General features: G+C 46.8%; 1 protein-coding gene across 2 annotated transcripts in view; it reads right to left on the bottom strand.

Annotated features, from left to right (window-relative positions):
- The window catches only part of Itga9 (integrin subunit alpha 9), a 295,010-nt gene that overhangs the window by 258,064 nt on the left and 14,140 nt on the right, over nucleotides 1-22,806 (bottom strand). The window contains exons 2-4 of one of the 2 annotated variants that reach the window (XM_034484311.2): nucleotides 17,511-17,638; nucleotides 15,883-15,989; nucleotides 6,029-6,152 (exon numbers count right to left, since the gene is read on the bottom strand). In XM_034484311.2, coding sequence (XP_034340202.1) covers nucleotides 6,029-6,152; nucleotides 15,883-15,989; nucleotides 17,511-17,638 — 359 coding nt within the window. Of the gene's footprint in view, nucleotides 1-3,395; nucleotides 3,536-6,028; nucleotides 6,153-15,882; nucleotides 15,990-17,510; nucleotides 17,639-22,806 lie in introns of those variants that run through there. The other variant, XM_076917769.1, reaches the window with a different exon arrangement.

Genomic DNA, 22,806 nt, shown 5'->3' with positions numbered 1-22,806 from the left:
GAATGCCTTGGTCCAGTTCTTACACTGGGAATGACCACGGCCTTAAGAAATGCACGTGGGAAATAAAAGCTGGCTGCTCTGAGAATTGAAATCAATTTTAAAGCACAATAAAATGTGATCAATCCAGACCCTTGAAATTTAGATTTAAGAAGGTTTGCACACAACCTCAGATCCTTTATAGTAACCAGAGCCAAGCTGAGAGCTTAACAAGAGGATTACACAGATAAAATCTTCAGGGCTATTTAAGAAAATCTAATCCAGGCCTGGTGGTGCAGGCCTGTAACTTCAGCAGCTGGGAGGCTGAGGAAGAAGGACAGAGAATGCAAGGCCCGTCCCAGCTTCCTAGTGAGACCTGACTCCACAAACAATTACAGACCTTTCCAGGCTCTTCAGATCACCCAGCTCTCTGCCCTTAATGACCAGTTGACTAAAGAAGCATCCACTGGACACCTTCTAAGACAATTGAAGAATATTACATGACTTGAAGGTTAATCAGAAGAGTCTCATTTATTGAGGAGGTACTGATCACCCCAATTTACAGGAGAGGACTTGGAGACCTTTCAAACTTGTGCAAAGTCACCTCATCAGAATGGAGGAGCAGAAACTGTCAATTATGTGAATGTTTGGTGCCACCACATGCTGAAATTCAATGGTACCATCATTGCTACTAATGAGTAAAATCTACACTTATTTATTATTTATTTATTTATTATTTGTTTGTTTGTTTGCAGAGCAATGGCATGTGCACATGTTACTGCACACATGTGGGGGTCAAAGAATAGCTTATGGGAATCAATTCTCTTCTTCCACCATATGGGGGGCTTAGTGCTTGGCAGCAAGTGCCTTGTCCCAGCTGGTTCTCTAAGGACCCCTCTCTCTCAGACAAAGAACACTTTTTGTAATTCTTCTAGGCTGCTCTCAAGTCGCCCCAAACTCATGAGATTTTTTTTTCCCCACCACAATAAAAAAACATGAGTTGCTTACAGTCTCATGCTGAGTTCTGGCTTTTTGCCTTGGTGGGTTCAAGGATAAAGGATAAAAGAAGTGTCTGTACTTGATTTTATCACATGTACTGACTGAAGTTTGGAGAGGCTTTAAATACCCTGGTGTGGTGACTGAAGACGTGGCTCAGGGGATCTGACACCTCTGACCTCCAGCCTCCAAGAGCACTGCACTCACATGTACATGCCCACATAGAGACATACACACACACACACACACACACGATTTAAAATAAAACTCTTTTAAAAAGCATTCTGGCATACTTAAGTAACTAATCTTTGATAGTATTCACTCTGTTTTTCTGGTAATCTCCCCAAGTCGTGCCCGATAAGTTCTTATCTTCTCCCACATTCTGACAAAGACAACATGTGGGCATAATGATACTGTCTTTGTTTGAGACAGGTGTAAACTTGACATGTTGCTACGGGGATGCGCTGAGAGTTTATCTGATTTTATGTCCTAGTCTTTTTGATTTCCAATTCCTTCTGTATTTCCTGGTTCCAACAGGATGTTCTGGTGGCCTCTCCCATCCAACAGGAAGCAGCTGAGAAGCCATGAGAAAATGCCCTGTGCCAAACCCAAGACCAATGTTTTTTAAGAAATCAAAAGCTCGAGGGAACCAAAGGTTGGCTCAGTGATTGTGTACTGCTCTCACAGGACACCCAATTCAGGGGACTCAAAAGCACTTGTAAATTCTGCTCCAGGGAATCTGATGCAGTCTTCTGGCTTTCATGGGCACCTTTGCTCATATTTGCATACACACACAGAGCACATACCAAACACACACACACACATACACAAACCACACACCACACATACGCACACCTCACACATGCACACTCACTACACACATCACACCACACACACGCCACACATACCATACACACACACACACACACACACACACACACACACACACACACACACTCTTAAAAATAAAATCTTTTTTAAAAACAAAAAAGCTCAAGACATTTTAGAAAGGTGACCCAGAAAGTTTAGTCTACCAAACCGACTTTCCCATCTTCTGGAGACTGTACCACTGACCTTCCGAAAGCCCAACAAGGAGCCACCACTACAGAGCAACAGGCAGGCTCTGTGAGCACTGTCCTCTGGGATTTCTCATGATCTCCTTAGAACAACCCAAAGAGGAGTGGAGGCATACCAGCATCCATTGCACTGGCAAGACCTTTAACTGCACCAAGGGAGGTAGTGTGGTACAGCAGCCCCCAGCAAGCCTGTCTCAGCCCCTCATGCATTCTGTCATCATTGCACAGTAAGTAAACCTGGAAGGAGGAGCCTCTCCAGCCCCTGCCCTGCCAGCTGCCATGACTTAACAGTAAAGTGCCTCTGTCCCCCACTTCCCTGCCTTCCCTAGACTGTAAGCCTTAAGCAGGTTTCAAATTCCTCAATCATAAAATGAAATAAGCCTGCCCTGGATGCAGCTCAAGCCCCTGGGGAGAGGCACTCAACTGAGCATGCCTGGCCTGGGGTTTCAATCCTACACAGCACCAGTGTTCAAACATGCAGTTCCGTCTGTTCTCTTCTGCAACTGGGAGATTTATGCCTTTAATCCATAAATAATTAGAAAACCCACTTTCTAATTATTATAAAGAAATAAGTTTAATTATGACATTTTCAACTGTGTATGTTTTTCATATGTACGTGTGTGCATGTGCATATGTGTACGCATGTATTCGTGTGCACGTGTGTGTGTGTGTGTGTACATGCAGACGAAGGCCCATAATTAATATCAGAAATCATCCTCAAGTGCTCTTCTGTCCTTTTCCTTGATTCAGGCCCTCTCAATCAAAACCAGAGCTCATCAAAATAGCTGATCTCACTAGCCAGTCTTCTGTGGTGAAGACCCCTCTGTCTCTGCCTTCCGGGGTTGTGCCACATTCACCTGGCATGTATATGGGGATCTAGACTCTGGTCCTCACTTAGATGGGAAGCCCTTTAACCACAGAGCCATCTCCCCAACCCTAATGTATATATTAGTACACACTTTTCTGGACCCTTCCTCCACTATTGCCCTCCCACGTCCTTCCCCATTCCCACTGGTTTCCATTCTCTCCTCACATACTCCCTTCTCTTCTATGCGCTTTGGCTTTTGTCTATCTGGTGCTCGTCAGCCGCCACTTAACAAAACTACATGAGTTCTACTCCCTTAACACAAGTCAGTTTGCCTTATAACCGCTCATAAACCTTGCTTACTCGGTGCCTGGCTTACTAGCCTATAACAAGCATATTTACCATATGTAATATGTTCAGCGTATAGTGTGCTAGTGGATATATACCAGACACCGCTCTAAGAATTAATTAGGTACTTAATTAATTCTTAATTAATTAATTAATTAAGTACTGATCGCTCTTAAGCTGGACACAGAATTTACCTTCTCATCAGCAGTCAGTGTTAACGGGAGGAAGCTGCAGAGGCAGGCCTCAGGAGCTGGCATTTGAAGTCCTGGGTTGTGTGACACTCACCCTCCACACAGTGAAAACTCAGACTTGTAAGCCATGCTTATCTCCCTGGACCTTGATACACCCAGCAAGCTGGTCTAGGTGACATCTGAAAGATCCTATCAAACTCTAAATGCTCCCATTGTCCTTAACCATAATGTGATCCCCACCTGGAACAGGGAGCTTGCGTCACTGAGATTTTTCCACATTAAGAGAAAATAATGGTGGTTTTAGGAGCCAACGTTGGTTTCGTTTAGACCACAAAACAGGGAAGTAGAGGTCTCCAAAACCAACAGGACAAGACAGGGCCTTCTCACTGCGGGCCTGCCTCCCACCTAATCCCCCTACTAACCCAGTCTTCTGGAGAAATCTGAGTATCACCACCCCTCTCACTTTACAGATCCAAGAACACAGAACCATTGTCCAGTCCTCTGCCTTCCTAGGCAGCTGCTCCTCGTCCCAGTATTCCCTGTTCCAGCCCCGCCCCTTACTGTGGGTTATTTTTGTTAATTAATTAATTAATTAATTAATTTTGCCGAAGTACAAATTTGAATGTGTGTGTGTGTGTGTGTGTGTGTGTGTGTGTGTGTGTCCTTAAGGAAGAAAAGTCAGGTGGGAGCAAACACCTTGGCATCTTCTGGCTCCATTTGACCATCAGGGAGTCAAGAAATATACAAAGCAAAGAAACCTAGGCCATCCCTGCAGGAGGACTCTGAGCTCCCAAGCGGAGCCCTGTGTCGGTCAGCTACCCCTGCATAACAACTTCAATTCTTCATGGACAGTCATCGGATGTTGGTTTCTCCCTCATACAGCTGTGCATGAGCTAGGACTCGGCTGACATGAATGGGCTTCGGCTACACATTCAGGTCAGGCGTGTCCCATGGCTTTGTGTTTGGGGACCAGTGAACGAGCTGTGTGGGATGTGGAAAGTGCTGAGACAGGTGGGCGAAAACCAAATGTCCTGGCTTGGTGCGCATGTTCTCCACTGCTTGGCTGATGGCATTCATTTGTTCATTCATTCATTCATTCATTCATTCGAGATAGGGGCTTGTGCACCGTAGCTGGCCTGGAGGATAAAAATCCCAGAACTTCATACATGCTAGGCAGTCATTCTACCAACTGAGCTACACCTGTGGCTATATCATGGGGTTTTTAAGATGAAGTTTTTCATCCCATTAGGACAATATGGGGGTGAACAGGGTCAGAGTTCAGTCTCCCCATCTGGCCCATCCTCAAGCAAAGAAAGAATGAAGGTATGAAAACAGCCCATCCTCACACAAGAAGAGCGTCTGTGCCTCGACTCAGACCCCTGCTGACCTTTCTGGAGAGAACAGTTCACAGAATGTCCTGCCTTCCAAATTCCATATAGTGCCTTCCCCGCCCCTTCCCCGTGAGACAAGAATTATTTACAATGTCCAGAAAGGGTCAGAACCCTCTTGATGACCACAAGTACAAAACCTAAGACAGTCCAGGGAAGCACAAGGCAGTGTGGACCCAGACCGGTGAGTGAGACCGCTTTGCAAAAGCATAAGTAGGAAGCAATTAAAAATCAAACAGCCTTTTGCACTTAGAGAGAGACCCGGCTCAGCTCACCAGAACTAGGCTAAGGAAAGAGAGAATGCAGACCACCAAAGGAAGCCTCCAAAGCTCAGAGTCAACTGCCTCAATAACGGCTGGCTCAGTTTTATCCCAAGAATGTGCAGTTCTAACCAGGGCATCGTAGAAGACCCCAAGTGACCCCGTGTTCACATAGCACACCCCACAGAGCTCATGGTCTCAGAAGGTGACATGTAGAATGAACCTGACTTAAACCTATGACCAGAGCATACTCAGCTCTGCTGAGCCCAGCCTGTGTGGAGTTGTACAAATTTGAAAAAAAAAAAATGTTTATAATTGTTTGGCATGGAAATGCATTGTTACGCAGTGATAGCTGACTGATACCAAGTGTTCTCCAGACCCAAGGATTGCTCTCTGTCCAGGTCTAGGACATTCAAGGATGGTCAGAAGTGTATGTCACGAGAACTGAATGATGGGAGTTGGTTGGTCAACTTCTGCCACATTATTGCTTTATAGATACTGGATCTTCTCTTTCTACAGCCTAGAACATCCAGGAGTCTTATGGAACTCCAGTGACCATCCTGGCATTGCAGTGGGGCTATAGCAATCACCTGGACCAGTTCCTGACCTTTTTGATAAGGAAACTCGGGTCCAGAAAAGGATGGTAAGTTTCCCAAGGCCCTACGGCATCTGGCAGTGCCAGGAAGCTAAGAGAACTGCTGGATCACTTGTCTAGATCTTATCTCTAGAACTTCATAATGAACACTGTGGTCTCTGTGGCAGGAGCAAGGATGGACAGGGCCTGGACCACTGTCCCCTTTGCAGTTGTCTCATCCATGAATATAGCGTTGATGCCAGAGTCACCATGGGGATAGATAACCCTGGTCTCACACCAGCGTGTGGAAAACCAGAAAGATGCTGAGGCAGTGGTGTGAGGAGATGGCTGGGGGCTGTTGAAGTTACCCAGCAAAGAGGGCACCACACTGAGGGAGAACCAATCCGCACTCACCTTCGTAACAGGGGATCAGCACCTTGCCTTTGGCCTGGAGGTTGGAAGGGATGAGGTAGCAGAATCCATGGGGCAGGATGTGGTCTGTTTCGTAGTAGATGTTCTTCCAACGATGGGCACAGGCCTAAAGGGACAGAGAGGGAGGGAGAGTGTAAGTTCTCATCAAGGCATCAAAAAATTGAAATGGAGGAGAACCAGCTCCTGAGAGGCCGCTGGGAGGAAAGAGAGTGATCATACCTGGGCCTGAGCACAGAGAGGGAATGACAAAAGACTGGACTACAGAATCTTGGAGTGAGACGTGGTTTCTAGGCAGAGAGTAGGGAAAGCCTAGAGAGTGGACAGTACCCTCCACACTGGGCACAAGAAGGGAGAAGTTTCCAGAAAGAGAAGCATTTGGTGTAAAGGATATGAGAAGTAACACAGGTTTGGAAGTCCCAGGGGAAAAAAGACGGCAAGTGGGAAGGGTCTAAAGTAAGATGTCAGGGAGACGGCCAGGCCCCAGCAGTGATGTGGAGGACAGATTTTATGGATTCAGTGGTGGCTGATTTCAGTGTCTGGACAACAGCAAGCCAGGGTACAGCTTCTACGGGTGTGTGGTGTAATACTATTCACAGTTGTGACGTTTCCCTCATCTGCCTTGCAGAGACTTAGGGAGGCAGGATGGAAGTGGGTATCCCCGGGAGAGATACTGCTTGCCTGGACCAGGACAGAATGTGGAAAAGAGAGAAGGGATGAGAAGCTGATAGGAGGGAGGAAGGACAGGGGAAGGGGCATTGGGAAGAGGAGAACTCAGTCTTTGAGTTTATCTACAGAGACACTCAGCAGGTGTCTCCCTAACTAGACGCAAAGGTTTGCAGTTAGTCCCTCCACTGAAGTAGTATTTGATGCCCAGCAAAACACACACATCTTGACTAAACCCTTCACAAGCTTTGGTAAATGCATACCACTGTGTCACCAAACCCTTGGTAAGATGGCCCCACAGTGCCAGGCAATGGCTGCCTGTCACAGGCTAGTCAGAAGAAGCCCTGTGAAGAGACCTAGGACAAGAAGTGACAGAGCCGGGACAGAGTGACAAAGGGAAGGTTCAGGGCACGGGGCAGGTGAGTGAGAGTCATGCGTATGAGGAGATGAGGAGAACCTTAGGGAAAGGTTGGCCCTCAACCAGCTTTTGAGAGTAGGTTTTCAGTGCTGGGGTCAAACTTCTGAGGGACACTGAGGCCAATCAGTTTCTGTAAAGAGGACCAGTGGCCACCAGCCGGAGCACAGACCTGGCTCATCTGCTCTGAAGAACACACCCTGCTTTGTGCTTGAACATGACCTCTGGTCCCAGTGTGACATGAAATTCTCTGATAATGGGAAATGTACTGGCTGGCTCAGGGGGGTGGGGTGTGGGGGTGATGGAAGGAATGAACAACCCAGCCTGGCTCCTTCTCCAAAGTAAGCACTTGCTTCTGGCATCAGTTTACCTTACTTTGACCAATGGGTACATTTTCTTAAAATAATCAGAGATTTTAATGTCTAGTTTATTTCTGTGTGTATGTGTTTGTGAGTATATGTGGTGTGTGTATATGTGTGTGTGTGAATAGTGTGTGTGCATGTGTTTTAGTGAATGTATGGTATATGTATGAGTGTGTACGGTGTGTGTACATGTGTGAGTATCTGTGTATGTGTATATATATAATGTGTGTATGTCTGTGTATATATGTGTGGTTATGCACATATGTACGTATGTGTGTATATGTGTGTGGGTATGTAAATGTATATGTGTGTATGTGTGCATGTATGTGTATGTGTGTTTGGGTATGCACATGTGTATGTGTGTGTATGTGTATGTATATATGTGTGATTATGCACATGTGTGTGTATATATGTATATATGTGTGTGTTTGGATATGTACATGTGTATGTGTGTGCATATATGTATGTGCATATACATATGTGTGTGTGTGTGTGTGTGTGTGTGTTTAGACCAGACCTCAACTTCAAGTTTCAGTCTTCAGGATGCTTTGCACTTTGTTTTGGGAGACAGCGTCTCTCATTTTTACCTGGAAATCACCAGTTCAGCTTGGGGCACTGGCTGGCCACCAAATCCCAGGGAATCCACTTAACTCAACCTCCTCAGTACTTGGGCTGTATTTCCCCCAGGCCAGCCTTTTGCTGTGGGTGCTAAGGATTGCACTGGGCCCTTGTGTTTGGCCAGCAGGCACTCTATGATCTGATGATCTCCCCAGTGTCATGACATCTGGCAAACTGGTGGTCTGCCTTTGACTTCTACTGATCCAGTACCATGCATGCCACCACGTTCCCTGCCATGATGATAAGGAACTAAACCTCCAAAACTGCAAGCAAGCCCTCAATTAGATGCTTTCTTTTGTAAGAGTTGCCTTGGTCATGGTGTCTCTTCACAGCAATAGAGCAGTGACTGAGCCAATTTCCTAAATTTTTAAAACTGTTATTATTGAGAGAATGATGGGAAGGTAGGGCAACTTTGTGTAGTCGGTTTCTCTTTTATGTGGTCCTGGAAATTGAACTCAGGTCACTGGGTTTGCATGGCAAACACTTTTACCCACTGAGCCATCTCATTGGCCCAGGGCTTCCATTTTCTTCATGGGATAGCTAAGTAGCAGAGAGTGGTTGAGTAACACAGTAAATGCTGAGACTGGGACTGGATCGAGTTGTTCCTGAGTCTCATCTTTCTATAAGGCCTTTCCATCCTAAGATTCTGGATCTCTGCTTGAGAAGCGGGGGCCATTGGTTATTCTTGCAAGCCTTCCCATGAGGCCCTGGCACCTAGCTGAAATGGGATACCCAAGACCTCTGTGTAGGCTTTTCCTCACTCGTTGTATAAGATCATCATCATCTAAGCTCTCTGTTCTTCTTCCCTCCAGTGATGCTGTTACCAGGGGCCCTGATAAGTCACTCTGCCCAAAGGCAGAGGGGACCCTCAGCATGGCACTGGAGACCTGAGCTTGGCCATACTCTGTGCCATGTCTGAGATAGTCAATGACAGATCAGTTGTCTCTCCTACTTCACACTATTGTCTTTCCTTCCCACTTGGGGATTAGAACTCAGGTCCTGACACTTGCAGAATGAGGTGCCCTTGCTCACCGAGCCATCTACCCAGCCCCCACATACTTTAAATCATCTCTATACTTACAACAGTGCAGTCACTACAGAAATTGTTATATCATGCCATTTGGAGAATAAATACAAGGGAAATGTCTGCCCATGCCTAGGACATATGCAGATGTAAAAATTAGTCTTGATTACAATTAGTTAAATTTGAAGAAATCAAACACACAGCCTACTGGTAGGAAGCCACCAACATAGAACCCGTGGGTAGAAAGGGCCGGCTAGTTGAGTTTTCATTTTTGGGTTCTGACTTAGTTCTTACAGTTTGAAAATTTGAGTCCCTTAGATAACCCGGTTCCTGGGCAAATGGGCTTTATTCTAGCTGAAGGGCTGTGAAGCCCACAGCTTGAGAGCTCTCGTTACCTATAGCACACTGAGTTGGAGAGCCTGGAGTTTATCGTGGTGTGTCTGGCAGCCAGCTGCACACATGGACAGCGTCACCCAATGTTTATTGTATTGTCTGCTTTCCATCCCACAAACTGTTTAAGGGTGACCTTGGAGAATCCCTAGAAGACCCAAATACTTCATTTTACACTCATCTAATTTACAATATTCTGGGAGGACAGAGATCAAAGGTCAAAGACAGGCCCTGCTCCAGAAAACAGAAAGGGACTCTGAATAGACATTATAAGAAGAAAACACTGCTTAGCCAGACCATCCTCACGCCCATAAGCCCGTCTGACCTGCATCCTGTATAAAAAGAGCAAGATACCGAGGGACTGCAAAGCATCATGACTTGGTTGATTTGGGGAGTGAGTGGTAAGGAAGGGCAGGGAGTGGTGAGGAATGGAAAAGAAGAAAATTCTCTGGAAGGGGCCAGGACTTGCTTTTGGGCTGTGGGAGTAGCCCAGAAGTACCGTGTGCTCTTAGGGGCATGAAGGACCTGGGATGAGGGAAGAAAACAAGGAAGAGGAGAAGAGGGAAAGAGGAAGAGGAGACATCATGGGAAGGAAGAGAGGGAAGAGGAAGAAGATGAAAGGATGGAAGAAACAGAGGAAGAGAAGGAGGAGGAAGAAAGGAAGGAAGAGGATAAGAAGTGGGAGAGGGAAACAGGATGGGGAGAAAGAGCTGGGGAAGGAGGGGAAGGAAATGAAGGAGGGGATGGAGATGAGGAGGAGATTCAGGAGGTGGCAACCTGTTTAAATTTGGCTTCCAAACCACCTTAGGAAAAGACTGAGGATCTTACCATCATCCCAAATCTTAGCTCTCACACATCTCAAGTTAGAAGGTCTGATTATCTTCCCAAGGAATAAAAAGAGGAAGAAAAATTGTCCAATTTTTTTCAAAGGCCTTCTTTGTTGTGTGAATACAGCATGTCCTTCCTGAAGGGCGGCTTGGTCACAAATGCCTGTCTGTCCCTGCCGCCCTCACACACCTGCACTTGCTGTCCACAGATGGACAAGCTTTGTCATGCTTCCAGGTCTGCAATGCACAGCCAGGTCACGCCTTGGCCATTGAGATGTGGTGGACACAGGATTAAAGCAAAGCTGAGATGTCACAGAATTCTCGCAAAGATGCTATGCCACCCTGGAGCTGGGGGTGGCTGGGGAGGCGCTAGGGAAGAGGCTCTGGGGTGGTTTGTGCTGGGAATGTTGTTTGGCAGATGTTCATCTAAAGCAAACTCATCGGAATGTGTTCTCGTGACCTGTGCACTTTTCTTCACATGCTATATTTCAGCGGAGCACCCACACACATGCACGCACCAAACCAGGAAGTAGCGACAGAAATAGTCACAGGAACATACCCGGTAGCTTTGAAGAAGACCCAAGGGAAGTAGGCAGACAAGAGAGTGAGAGAGAGCCCTGACATTCAGAAAGGAAACCAGAGTCAGAGCCGGAAAGCGCTGCTTCCACCCAGAAAAAAATCGAGCCTTTTGGTTAATCCGTTATCTGAGGCTTGGCAGCTCTGATGAGGAGAGATTGTGGTTCTGAATGTCCAAGGTGTGTGTGTGTGTGTGTGTGTGTGTGTGTGTGTGTGTGTGTGTGTGTATGTGGTGTGTAGTGTGTGTGCACATGCACACGCATGCATGCACACATATGGAAACCAGGGGTTAATATAGAGTGCCTTCCTCCCTAGTTTCTTTCTTTTTTTTCTTTCTTGTTTCTTTTTTCTTTCTTTCTTTCTTCCTCCCTCCCTTCCTTCCTTCTTACCTTCCTTTCTCTCTCTCTCTCTCTCTCTCTCTCTCTCTCTCTCTCTCTCTCTCTCTCTCTCTCTCTTTCTTTGAAATAGAATCTCCCACTAAACCTGGATCTCATCAGTTTGGCTGGCTGGCTGGCTAGTGAGATCCAGGGATCCTTCTGTCTCTGCCTTTCCAGAGCTAAGACTACAGTCATGAGTGACTATACCCAGATTTTGCATGGTGCTGGTGATCTGGACTTGGGTCTTTGTGCTTGTGTGGCATGACTGACTAAGCCGTCCTCCCTGTTACTGAGGACACCATCTCTGTACTCCAAGTGTCCGGGAACAGAGTGGGAAGGGAAGGAACTTGCTTTCAGTCCTGTGGTAGCATTTGTAGTAGGGATCATTTGTTCCTGGTGGAAACTAGAAGGAACCACATGATACAGAGGCAGGTGGACCAGCTGGGTCTTGACATCATCCTGGGTCTTGACGTCATTGGTCCTGATGCCATTTGTCATGGAGGTGATTTACTCCCAGTCACAGCTCTCCCTCTCCACCATCCCACCCTCAAAATCAAAGATTGTATCCTTAGGGAGACAGGTCTTACCCTGTCCCAGAATGTATTCCTGAGGGCTCAAAATGCCTTTTCTACCTTCAATTTATATATATATATATATTTCAATTTATATATATATATATAAATTTATATATATATATAAATATATATATATATATTTGCTTTCCAGAAAGATTTCACAGACAAAAATGAGACATTAAAGATAAAGGAAATATTTAAATAACACTAACATACATGCACATACACACAAACCATCATGAAATATCACCTCACACTCTTTAGGATGGCCACTGTTTAAAATGAAATTGAGTGTGCTGGGGGTGTGGCTTCGTAACAGAACACATGTTTAGCATGCCTGGGACTGTAGATTTTATCTCCACTATCACAGGACCCCAATAACAAGCAGATGAACAAATTAGTTGTCCCTAGAACTTTCTGCATGCTGGGCAAACACAAAATGGCTCATGCACTTTTAGAGGGACAAAGTGCCGTGGTATTTCCAACAATTAAAAGTAAAATTACCACATGATCTGATAGTCATCCCACTTCCCCATATGTACCCAAAAGAGATGGAAAGTGGGGTGTCTAATAAATCTTGGTTGGTGTTTGTAGCAACTTTATTCATAATGACAAGGAGTTGAAAGCCACCTAAACATGCATCCATGAACGAGCAAAGAAAACTCTGTGCATGTGTGATAAAGTATCACTTGGCCTTGAGAAAAAGAAAAGAGTGCTGTCATAGATGCTATGACAGAGCTGAGCAGTGAGGACACTATGCTAAATGACAGAAGCCAACCCGAGATGATGAATTCTGCCTGCTTCCACCTGAAGAGGATCTGACGTGTTCTTAAAAATGAAAACGATGATTACCAGGAACCAGGGGGTGGGAGGGAGGGAGTTGTATGTTCAGCAGAAATGGGGTTTGGCATTTGCAAGATGGAGCGTTCTAGAGACGCTGTTGAGAAACAACAATGTTTTCTCACGCATTTCTGGTATTGTCTCCTGATGTTAGTGGAGAAGCAAGCTTTTTATCAGTAGCATGCTTGCCCAAAGGAAGCAAATGTTTCCTCAGAGTATAGAATACTCTTAAAGGCTGAGGTGCTGTGTCATATGTTATATAAATGATGACAACAGGAATAGAGACATGAGAGCTGTAGATGCCCTCTTGTGCCCACGGAGTGGCTGACCAAATGAATGGCTCAGAGCATTGTGTAAAACAGAAATTTAGCTCAATTACTTAGCTAGGATTCTCTGTAGCACCACTTCCTACAAATCTCGAACCCTGCCTCTTTGGCTTTGGGGGACAAATGTCTCCCATGCTCTTCATTGTTGCTCAAGACCCCAGACTGTGTCGAGTCTTGTACCAACTGCTACAGCTTTGAGTCTTTGTCTTGCACTTTTGCAAACAAGCTCTCAACCACACTAAAGTTCCACATGCCTAAGTTAGTATATCTTGGCAGAGCAGGCTATCTCTAGACTCAATGCCTGCAGGGGCATCTCATGCCTTGCTGTCCCCAGCTACTTCCTCCTCCTCCCTATTGGTTCTGAGTCTACAGCTTTGGGTTCCCTCTGGGGAATATACATGCTTGGTTTCTCCCATCTTTTTCCCAAGAATGGTAGACAAGAGATATGGCTCTTTGGGGCTGAGTCACCCTGTGGGGTCAGGCCACCATGCCTAGAAGAATGTGGTGGCTTGGCCATCATCCATGGCCTGCCAAGACAGGGATGAAAGGACTGGGATCCAAGGCCAGAGGAATGGAGAGGGGCGGTCAATGAGACCTACAGTGGTGTCCAGTGGGGAGGCCTTATAATACTGGTGACAGTATCCAGCTGCTCTCTCTCCCCCAAGGACCAACAATGTGGGGATCTCTTAAGTGTGCTGAGGTGGAGTTGAGGAGATGAACACAGAATCAAGCTCCTCAGAGGGGACTGGAAACTTCTGGCCTGTATCCTTGAGGAAACCCCATTTCCCTTGGGAACAAACATTCATAAAGCCCCCCTGCTTTGACAGCTTGTGGCTCAAAGGAAACCCCTGAGATACAGCAGCTGGACTCACTTTCTCTTCTTGACCTTGAACTTTTAAAACACAAATCTTCCTACAGCCTTCGAGGAAAGCCAATGGCAGACTGTGTAGGAAGTCTGAAGAAGATCACCCTGCAGGGCATCAGCTGCCTGGGAAAGAGCACAAGGAGCCTGCAGGGTGCTGGCCATGGGATGCCTGAATTACGTCACCAGACTGTGAAGTACGCATGCTTGAGTGCCCTCAACAGAAAAATATACAAGAAAAGAGAGGAAATGGTTAATAACCAAGTTTCTGTCACAGTTAGAGGTTTGGGTTTTTTAACATGTACTTATGTGTGTGTATGTCTATGTGTGTGTATGTGTATGCATGTGTATGTGTATGCATGTGTGCATACATGTATAAGTGTACATGTATGTATGTATGTGTGTATGTATGTATGTGTGTATGTGTGTAATGTGTGTATGTGTGTATATGTATATTTGTATGTGTATGTGTGTGTGCATGTGTATGTGTGTATATGTATGTGTGTCTATATGTGTGTGTATGTGTGTGCATGTGTATGTGTGTTTGTGTATATGTGTGTGCATGTATATGTGTGTTTGTGTGTACATGTGTATGTGTGTGCATGTGTATGTATATGTGTGTATATGTATGTGTGTCTATATGTGTGTGCATGTATATATGAGTGTATGTGTGCATGTGTATGTATGCGTGTGTATGTGTGTGTCTCTATGTGTGTGTGTGTGCACACTTCCGAGAGTGACCCATGGGAGTCACTTCTCTCCTTTCACTGTGTGTGCCCTAGGAATTGAACACCTGCATAGAATTACATTCGTATAAAGTTCCAGAAAAACCAACAGCAATGTTTGCAAGGTAGCAGCTGCCTCCGAAGTATGAGGAGTTGACTAAAGACACAGAGAACTTCCTTCCATGTTCAAATGTCTGCAAGCACCCAAGCTACAGCCTCAAGGTTTGTGTATTTTATGTAAATTATACTTTGACCTGAAAACATACACAAAAATACTTAAGTGAAATGACAAACTTCTTCCTACCTATATTCTCACATTCTCTCTGTCTGTCTGCCTGCCTGTCTCTCTCTCTCTCTCTCTCTCTCTCTCTCTCTCTCTATCTCTATCTCTATCTCTCTCATCTTTGTGTTTGTCTCATTCTCTGTCTCTCTGACTCTGTCTCTCTGACTCTGTCTCTCTGACTCTGTCTCTCTGTCTCTGTCTCTGACTCTGTCTCTCTGACTCTGTCTCTTTGTCTCTGTCTCTGACTCTGTCTCTCTGACTCTGTCTCTCTGACTCTGTCTCAGCCTTTCTACCCCCTATCCCCTCTCTGCCTCCTAGGACTGGTTATGTCCTCATGCATGTTAAGAAAGCACTCTACCAAGATATCTGTACTCCCCATGAACACCTATGCTCCTGTGTCTTCCCTTCCCCACATCCTGCCTTTTTGTGTTTATAACCCCTGTGTGAAAAAGTAAAAATTACAATTTGATTTTTTTAAAAAAATGAAAAAAAAAAGCAACCCAGCCTCAACAATTGCTTATTTATGTTGCATGCCACATAAAGTGCTTTGCTACTTTCGGGGGTAGAGGGAGAAAGCACTCTACCACTGAGCTATATCCTCAGTCCAGTATGTCTAAGGACCATACAACGGCAGGTTCTAGGCATGTCAGCCTTTGACATGGCAATATGATACTGTCACCTACAAGGTCCACACTTGAGGACCACACAATGGAGGTGTTTTTTAATCCCACAAACGTTACCTTACAATGTTTGAAGTGACTTTACAGTTTTGTGTTGAACCTCCCGCTGTCCCCTGCTGTATGCAGTTATATGTGGCCTGAAACTGCAGTTCAGACACACCTCAAAGCAGCAACGCAGAGCAGATAGCCTTAACGCTGTGTTCTGGCTCCTGGGCTAGCCACCTTTCCTATGGGGTCAGCCCTTCATTCTTAGGGTGCCCTGTCCCAAGTCACCCTCTCCCCAGAGGTCTTACCAAAACACGGCCATCTGCTTTCGGCTGCCGGGCCAGGCTCACCCCCATCCACTCATCATCCCGGTCTCCCCTGCAGGTCTTCCCACAGGGCGCACCACGAGTCCTCCCTGGAGGGAGAAAAGAGGTCAGATTTGGATTGAGGAATGGTACAGCTGGCTGCTTTTCAAAGGGTGGTCCTGGGGACTCAAACTTTTGTACCTATAACAAAATGTCAACTCGGTAGAAACTTGTAACGCAACGCTGCTGATAATTCAGCTCATTCTTTTTCCACAACAAAGTTCTCCATGAAGAAAAAGTGTTTCCACTGATGTTCTGGGAAGTCATTGTAACAAACATTTCACAGAGCAGATCACACAAGCACGATGAGCAGATCACACAAGCACAATTTCTTCTGATAAAGAAAATTAGGACTCTTTTTTTTTTTTTTTTTTTTGGCTTTGTTTGGTGTGTGTGTATATGTGTGTGTGTGTGTGTGTGTTTACAAGTTTGCATGTGTATGTGTGTGCACATGTTGGAGGGTGCATTTGTGTGTCTATATGTGTGCAAATGTTAGAGAGCGTATCCATGTATGCTCACATGTTTGCATGTGTGTGAACATATTGGAGGTATATAATCATGTGCATATGTGTGTGTGCCACATGTTTGTATGTGCATGTGTGCGTGTGTGCGCCACATGTTGGGAGAGTGTGTATTCATGTGTGAGTCCATGCATGTCAAGTCCAGAGGTTGACGTCAGGAGTCTTCCTCAGTAACTCTCTACTTTACCCTTTGAGACAGTCTCTTGCTGAACTTGGAGCTCACAGATTAGCTCTGTCGGCTGACCAGTGATCCCACGGGAGTCTCATCTCCTCCTCCTCAACCCTGGGATTGCAAGCTCATGCAAGCCCATGCAGCTGGCTCTCCTGCACTTAGCTTGGGTTTCCTTGTGTTTGCCTCTCCCAGCTCAGACTTCTCGGAGTAATTCAGTGCAAGCAAGCTCCAGTGTGTACAGCTGGACCAGAGCCAATCCATGGAGACTGAGCTAGTAAATCTACATAATCCACTAGACACAAGTGAGCCCGCAACCCATCCCATCATGCCTTTCACCATGGAAGATGGAAAAGCTGAAACTGATTTGAATGGCCTCCGGTCACACACAGAGAGTAAAGTCCCATCATTTAACTGTCCTGTGAGGCCCTATGTTGTGTCGCCCCTCCCACTTAGCAGATGTCCTTCCCACCTTCCTCCTTCCCTTGCTCACCCTCCTGTTACAACACTGTTCTTGCTTGGAGACTTCACTTCCTGGACTTCCCAGATAGCTACCTTCCATACCCAGAAAGGTCCCTAAGGAAGCCCTTTCCGATCTCCAATATAGAGTTGACCCTAGCACACACCTTGGATTTCTCTTACTCTATTATTTATTTTAATGTCTATTCTGACCACTGGTTTTTAAGGACCAGGATGACAGTCTCCTTCTTTGCTTTGTTCATTGGCATATGTCAGTGCCTAATACCTTATAGCACCTCAGTACACATCTGTAAGATGGGAACAGGGAGAGAGGGTAGGTCGGATGAGGACATTCTATATAGAAAAAGAACAAAGGATGGAGGTGTCACTCCATTTCTTCCCTGACAAGCATATCCACCCACCTCGAGCCATGTCCAGCTCGGTGCATCTCCGGTCAGGGTTGGTATGGATACGACACTTAAACACAGCTCCAGGGGACTTTACTGAAGTGCTATATTTAGAATCTGCCTTCGGTGCACCCACAAGGACCCTGCGTATCAAAAAGAAAAAGCATGTGGTCACAACCAGTGCTGGAGAAGAAAAGGCAGGTGTTTACATCTTTGTCTATGCAATAGTGAGCAATCTGAGTGTGCATCAAGAAACACACACACACACACACACACACACACACACACACACAGCTTAAGTAAAACAACCAATTAAAAGAAACACAAACCAGTAGAAAAATAAGCCTTTGGTATGCTGGCTGGTTTTATGTCAACTTGACACAGGCTGGAGTCATCAGAGAGGAAAGAAACTCAATTAAGAAAATGCCACTGTAAGAGTGGGCTGTGTGCAAGGCTATAGGCTAATTTATTAATTAGTGATTGATGGGGGTAGGTTCAGCCCACTGTGGGTGGGGCCACCCCTAAGCTGATGATCCTGGGTTCTATAAGAAAGCAGTCTGAGCAAGTCATGAGAAGCAAGCCAGTAAGCAGCACCCCTCCATGGCCTCTGCATCAGCTCCTGCCTCCAGGTTCCTGCCTTTTTTGACTTCCTTCCCTGACTTCCGTCAATGATGGACAATGAAGTGCAAGCCAAACAAACCCTTCCCTCACTAGGTTGCCTGTGGTCATGGTGTTTCATCACCCTGACTAAGGCCATCAGTAGGTAATTGAACAGATGCTCAGTATTACTAGTTAACAGTTACCAGAGGGATAAGTAGGGGAGGGAAAGGGAGTGGAGGGGGAGGGGAGAAAAGAGGATGGGAGGGGAAGGGAGGGGAGGGCGGGGAGGGGAGGGGAAGAAGAATAAGATAGGGTAGAGTAGGTTCATTCTGGGCCTGGTAGATGCAAACCACAAAGAGAAAAGCAACATTAAGTTCACTTTGAGTTACAGAAATAAATCTGCCCTAGACTTTAAGTGTGTGTATGCATTGTGGTGTAAGTGTGCATGTCTATATGTACACACACGTTGTGCCCTCATGTGTGTGCATTCATGTGCATATGTGAGCAGAGGTCACCTCTGGTTGCCATTCCTTGGGTTCTATCCATCTTCTGTTTCAAAACAGGGTCTCTTCCTGGCCTGGCACTCACAAATCCAGTGAGCCCCCAAGTGGGCCTGTCTCCACCTCCCCAGGGCAGGGTCTGTCACAAAAGATCTACAGCACAAAAGACTAAATAACAACAATTGGGCACAATGTGTGCTGAGCAGTAAGCAGCTTGGAAAAGGTACTGTCCGAGGACACTTGGGACAGGCTCCGCCCTGCTGCTCCAAGAGCTGCAGGTTCCAAGTGCCTGCTCAGTGGGAACTTGAGCTGTTCCTTTATCTCTAGCATCCATGAAATGTACAAGGCTGACCATCCCAGGATATTAGATATAGCAGGCCTTAGGATGGAAGGCACCACTGTTAGGCTTCTCTACAGAGTAGAGTTAGGAGCCTGCCTGGGGTAAAGAAAGCTGGCCCCGGATCCCCTTGCTCTGTTCCAGGGGGCCACCTCCTTCTTGGGGTCTCAATCACCCAGTCATCTCAATCCAGTCAGACTTCATGGCACCTTCCCTACCAATGCTTTAGTGAAGCAGAGAGGTTGGCAAATAAGGCTGACACATGGTACAGCTGAGTCTGAAAGCCTCAGTAGATTTCAACCAAGGCTCATGGACACTGTCACTAATTAAATACCAGAGCCCTCGTGTCAGGCCCCACGGGAAGGTTCTGTCTTAATTCCCACCTCAGAACCTGGGGGAGCCCTGAGGACTCCAGACACACACACACACACACACACACACACACACACACACACACACACACACGCCAACCCTGCAAAGAAATATCTCTTCCCAGATCAACGCTGGAAGGTGTATGTTTCCTTCTGTAGGGTTGCTTCTTCCTGGGGTAGGAGAGGAGCTACCAAGGCCCCATCCAGCAGCCTTGCCATGTGTCCCTGCAGGATCTTGGCTGGGACAGCTCGCATATCTTCAGCCCCTCCATGATGAGCCTCAAATGTAGCATTTCCTAGCAGTCTGTGTCCCTGAGGACTAAGGGAGTCCTTTCCCAAGCAGACCATACTCACTGCCTGGCTCATCCACACGAGGGAGGTTTGGCCAGCTCTTGAATGCTAGGACTCAAATCCATAATGGCACTGGGAATCAAACCCAAGAGGAAAGCCACACTAAGGGATAATCTCCAGCCCCCTTTCCTCTAGGGCTAAGCTTGAGCCACTGGAGGAGTCAAAGGGCCTTCCTCAGAGTGCCTGTTGTTTTCACAGGTGAAAAGAATTATCAGATTGACAACTTAAAGGCCACAGCATCTACAACCTGCCATGTCAAGCCCTGAAGGCGAGCGGGTATAAATGTAAAACCCTTGTGCTAGGTCTCAAGCCTCCCACAGACTCAGGTTTCCCATCAACCCAGTAAACAACCATTTGTAACTCATTTTACACGAAGGGCTGGGGTGTCGCTCAGTGGCAGAGCGCCTGCCCAAGGCCCTGGGTAACATCTCCAGCACCACGCACCCAAAATAAAATAAAATAAAATAAAATAAAATAAAGAAGCTACTGTTGCATCCAGCTGCCTTCTGCACATGTATCCTTCCACCCACAGATTAGTTAGGTCTCACCAAAGCAGCGTCTGTTTGCGGCGGTGACAGATACAGAGGCGCACATCTGGTCAGAGTGCAGAGAGGGGATGACTGAGATGCTCAGTCAGAAATGGATGTTGTTAATCACACCCCCTCTCCCCAAGGCCCAGGGAGCATCAGGGAAGGGGCTGGAAAGAGTATAAGAGGAAGCTCAGGGGGCTGCTGGGGAAAAGTGTATTCTGAAAACAAGGGAACCAATACGCCCTCACAGCACCTATCACTGCCTGCACAGTGCACAGGAGCGAGCCAGCCAGCATGCCAGCGTGCGTGGGGGAGGGGCTCACAAGGCCACACCCCTCGCTAAGGAGCTATTGGAACTGAGGAGAACTGAGGAGTGGAGGCAGAGAATCTGTTTTCTTCAAGGATCTGACCCCTGGCTGGTTGCCCATGATCCAGTGGATAGACCTACACCCTCGTTGAGCATATGGGAAGCACCTGACTCGGTGGGTTTTATATATATGTGTGTGTGTGTGTGTGTGCCACAATGTCCAACCCCTTTTCTTAATATATATATATATATATATATATATATATATATATATATATATAATTATTACAAGAAATATATTTCTTGTAATATATTGTAATATATGGGGAGGAGGAGACACTAGGAGGGAAGGGAAGATGAGGAGGAGACACTAGGAGGGAGGGGAAGATGGGGAGGAGGAAACACTAGGAGGGAGGGGAAGATAGGGAGGAGGGGACACTAGGAGGGAGGGGAAGATGGGGAGGAGGAGACACTAGGAGGGAGGGGAAGATGGGGAGGAGGAGACACTAGGAGGGAGGGGAAGATGGGGAGGAGGAAACACTAGGAGGGAGGGGAAGATGGGGAGGAGGAGACACTAGGAGGGAGGGGAAGATGGGGAGGAGGAGACACGAGGAGGGAGGGGAAGATGGGGAGGAGGAGACACGAGGAGGGAGGGGAAGATGGGGAGGAGGGGACACGAAGAGGGAGGGGAAGATGGGGAGGAGGAGACACGAAGAGGGAGGGGAAGATGGGGAGGAGGGGAACTGGGGAGGAGGAGTCCAGGAGGACTAGGATCATGGAGTGAGGGGCAGATATGACCAAAGAGGTTGTAGAGAAGAATCCTCCCAGAATGAATAACTTTGAAGTCACAAGAAGTAAAGAAGAGAGACAAAAGCCCATGGGCCACAGGAGGCAGGGAGTGGCTACAGAAAGTAGCAGGCTATGGGTCCACTGTGTCCCCGGCATTAACACCACAACCCTAGAACCATCTGGTGGCTCCACTCCTTCCAGTTCAGACACAGTCCTAGTTTGCCAGGCAGGAAGGAGCCTAGAGCAGAATTCTCAGATAGATGCTTCTTCCCACACAGAACCAAGACTTGAGGGTAAAAATCTAAAGCAGAGAAGGGACCTGCTGGACTCTAATGCTCTTCCAAGCCCAAAATACTCGATGGCTCTCACAACAGCTGTGATTCAAAGCCTGCTAGCATCCCCTGGCTCATCCTTCTAACCAGCAGGCCCCAAAGGAAAAGTTTTCTCAGATCCTGTGATGTGAGCTAAAGAGACACGTGTGTCTATGCACGTGCCTGACACACAGAGAATGGCATACTGGAGAGTGTGCTTGCCTCTGTGTTTACAGAACATTGTGGCTTCCTTGGCAGCCCAGTGCTGGCTCTTTACCTAGGCCACAGTCCAGCAAGACAGCTACCACGGGCCAGCCTTGGAGTGTGGCTTCTGAAGCTCATTCAGCTGGCTGCTGGCCAAGTCGGAGATCGCAACAGCTCAGAGTTCAGGGTGTGCTGCTGAAAGAATGCCACCTTCGTTTTCTTTCTTCATCCTCTGGGTTACAGAAGTCATATTCCATGGGGTACCATGAAACATCCTCAAGGTACCCCAGAGAAGACCATGTCTTTCCTCTGTACAGGTACCCTATCAAAGGACCTCTCCAGCCACAGGCTCTCATCAAATAAGCATCAAGCTGTTCCCACCTCTGCTTGTTCCTTCGAGTGTGGTCCCATGGGAGCACCTACAGGGACTGCTAACATTATCCCCATTTCACAGATGAAGATGCAGGTAGTCAAGGCTGCTCTTGAAACTTGTCCTAGACCCTAACTGCCTGGCTGCAGCTTGTGCCTAACCCCGCTTCTGCTCAGTAGGAGGGAGAAAAGGAAGCCAGCAGGTGCTCAGTACCCCTTCTGCTGCTAGCTACTCTAATACTCTAATACTCTAATACCACACCCAGGGATGCCCAAGGAGGCTCCGTGAGCCCTCTGAGGTTGGAACTTGGCTCTTGAGTCTGTAGCTTAAACACTGAGATCTGGTACATAAAGAATGACTTTTTTATCCTCCCTCAGGCTCACAGAATAGAAGAGGTGAACTCCAACCCTGGCCTTGGTTTTCTTAGACATTGACATTACTAGCATGGTGCTAACCAAAGGTCCGCCTCCCTCGTAAATAGCTCATAAACCTCTTTGGAAACATATGCCTGCCTGTTTATCCACCAGCAGCATGGAGGATCATGGGAACCTGGCTCCTAACTAAGGCAAATCCAACCTGGCAGCTTCTTGTACTTATTCCACTCAGGGAGGCTGGGTTAAGGTGCTATACCCAATGGTGGG

This window comes from Arvicanthis niloticus, chromosome 21 (assembly GCF_011762505.2).
Source record: "Arvicanthis niloticus isolate mArvNil1 chromosome 21, mArvNil1.pat.X, whole genome shotgun sequence".
Taxonomy (NCBI): Eukaryota; Metazoa; Chordata; class Mammalia; order Rodentia; family Muridae; genus Arvicanthis; species Arvicanthis niloticus.
The sequence above is the reverse complement of the archived record's forward strand: the minus strand, read 5'-3'. Positions and strand labels throughout refer to the sequence as shown.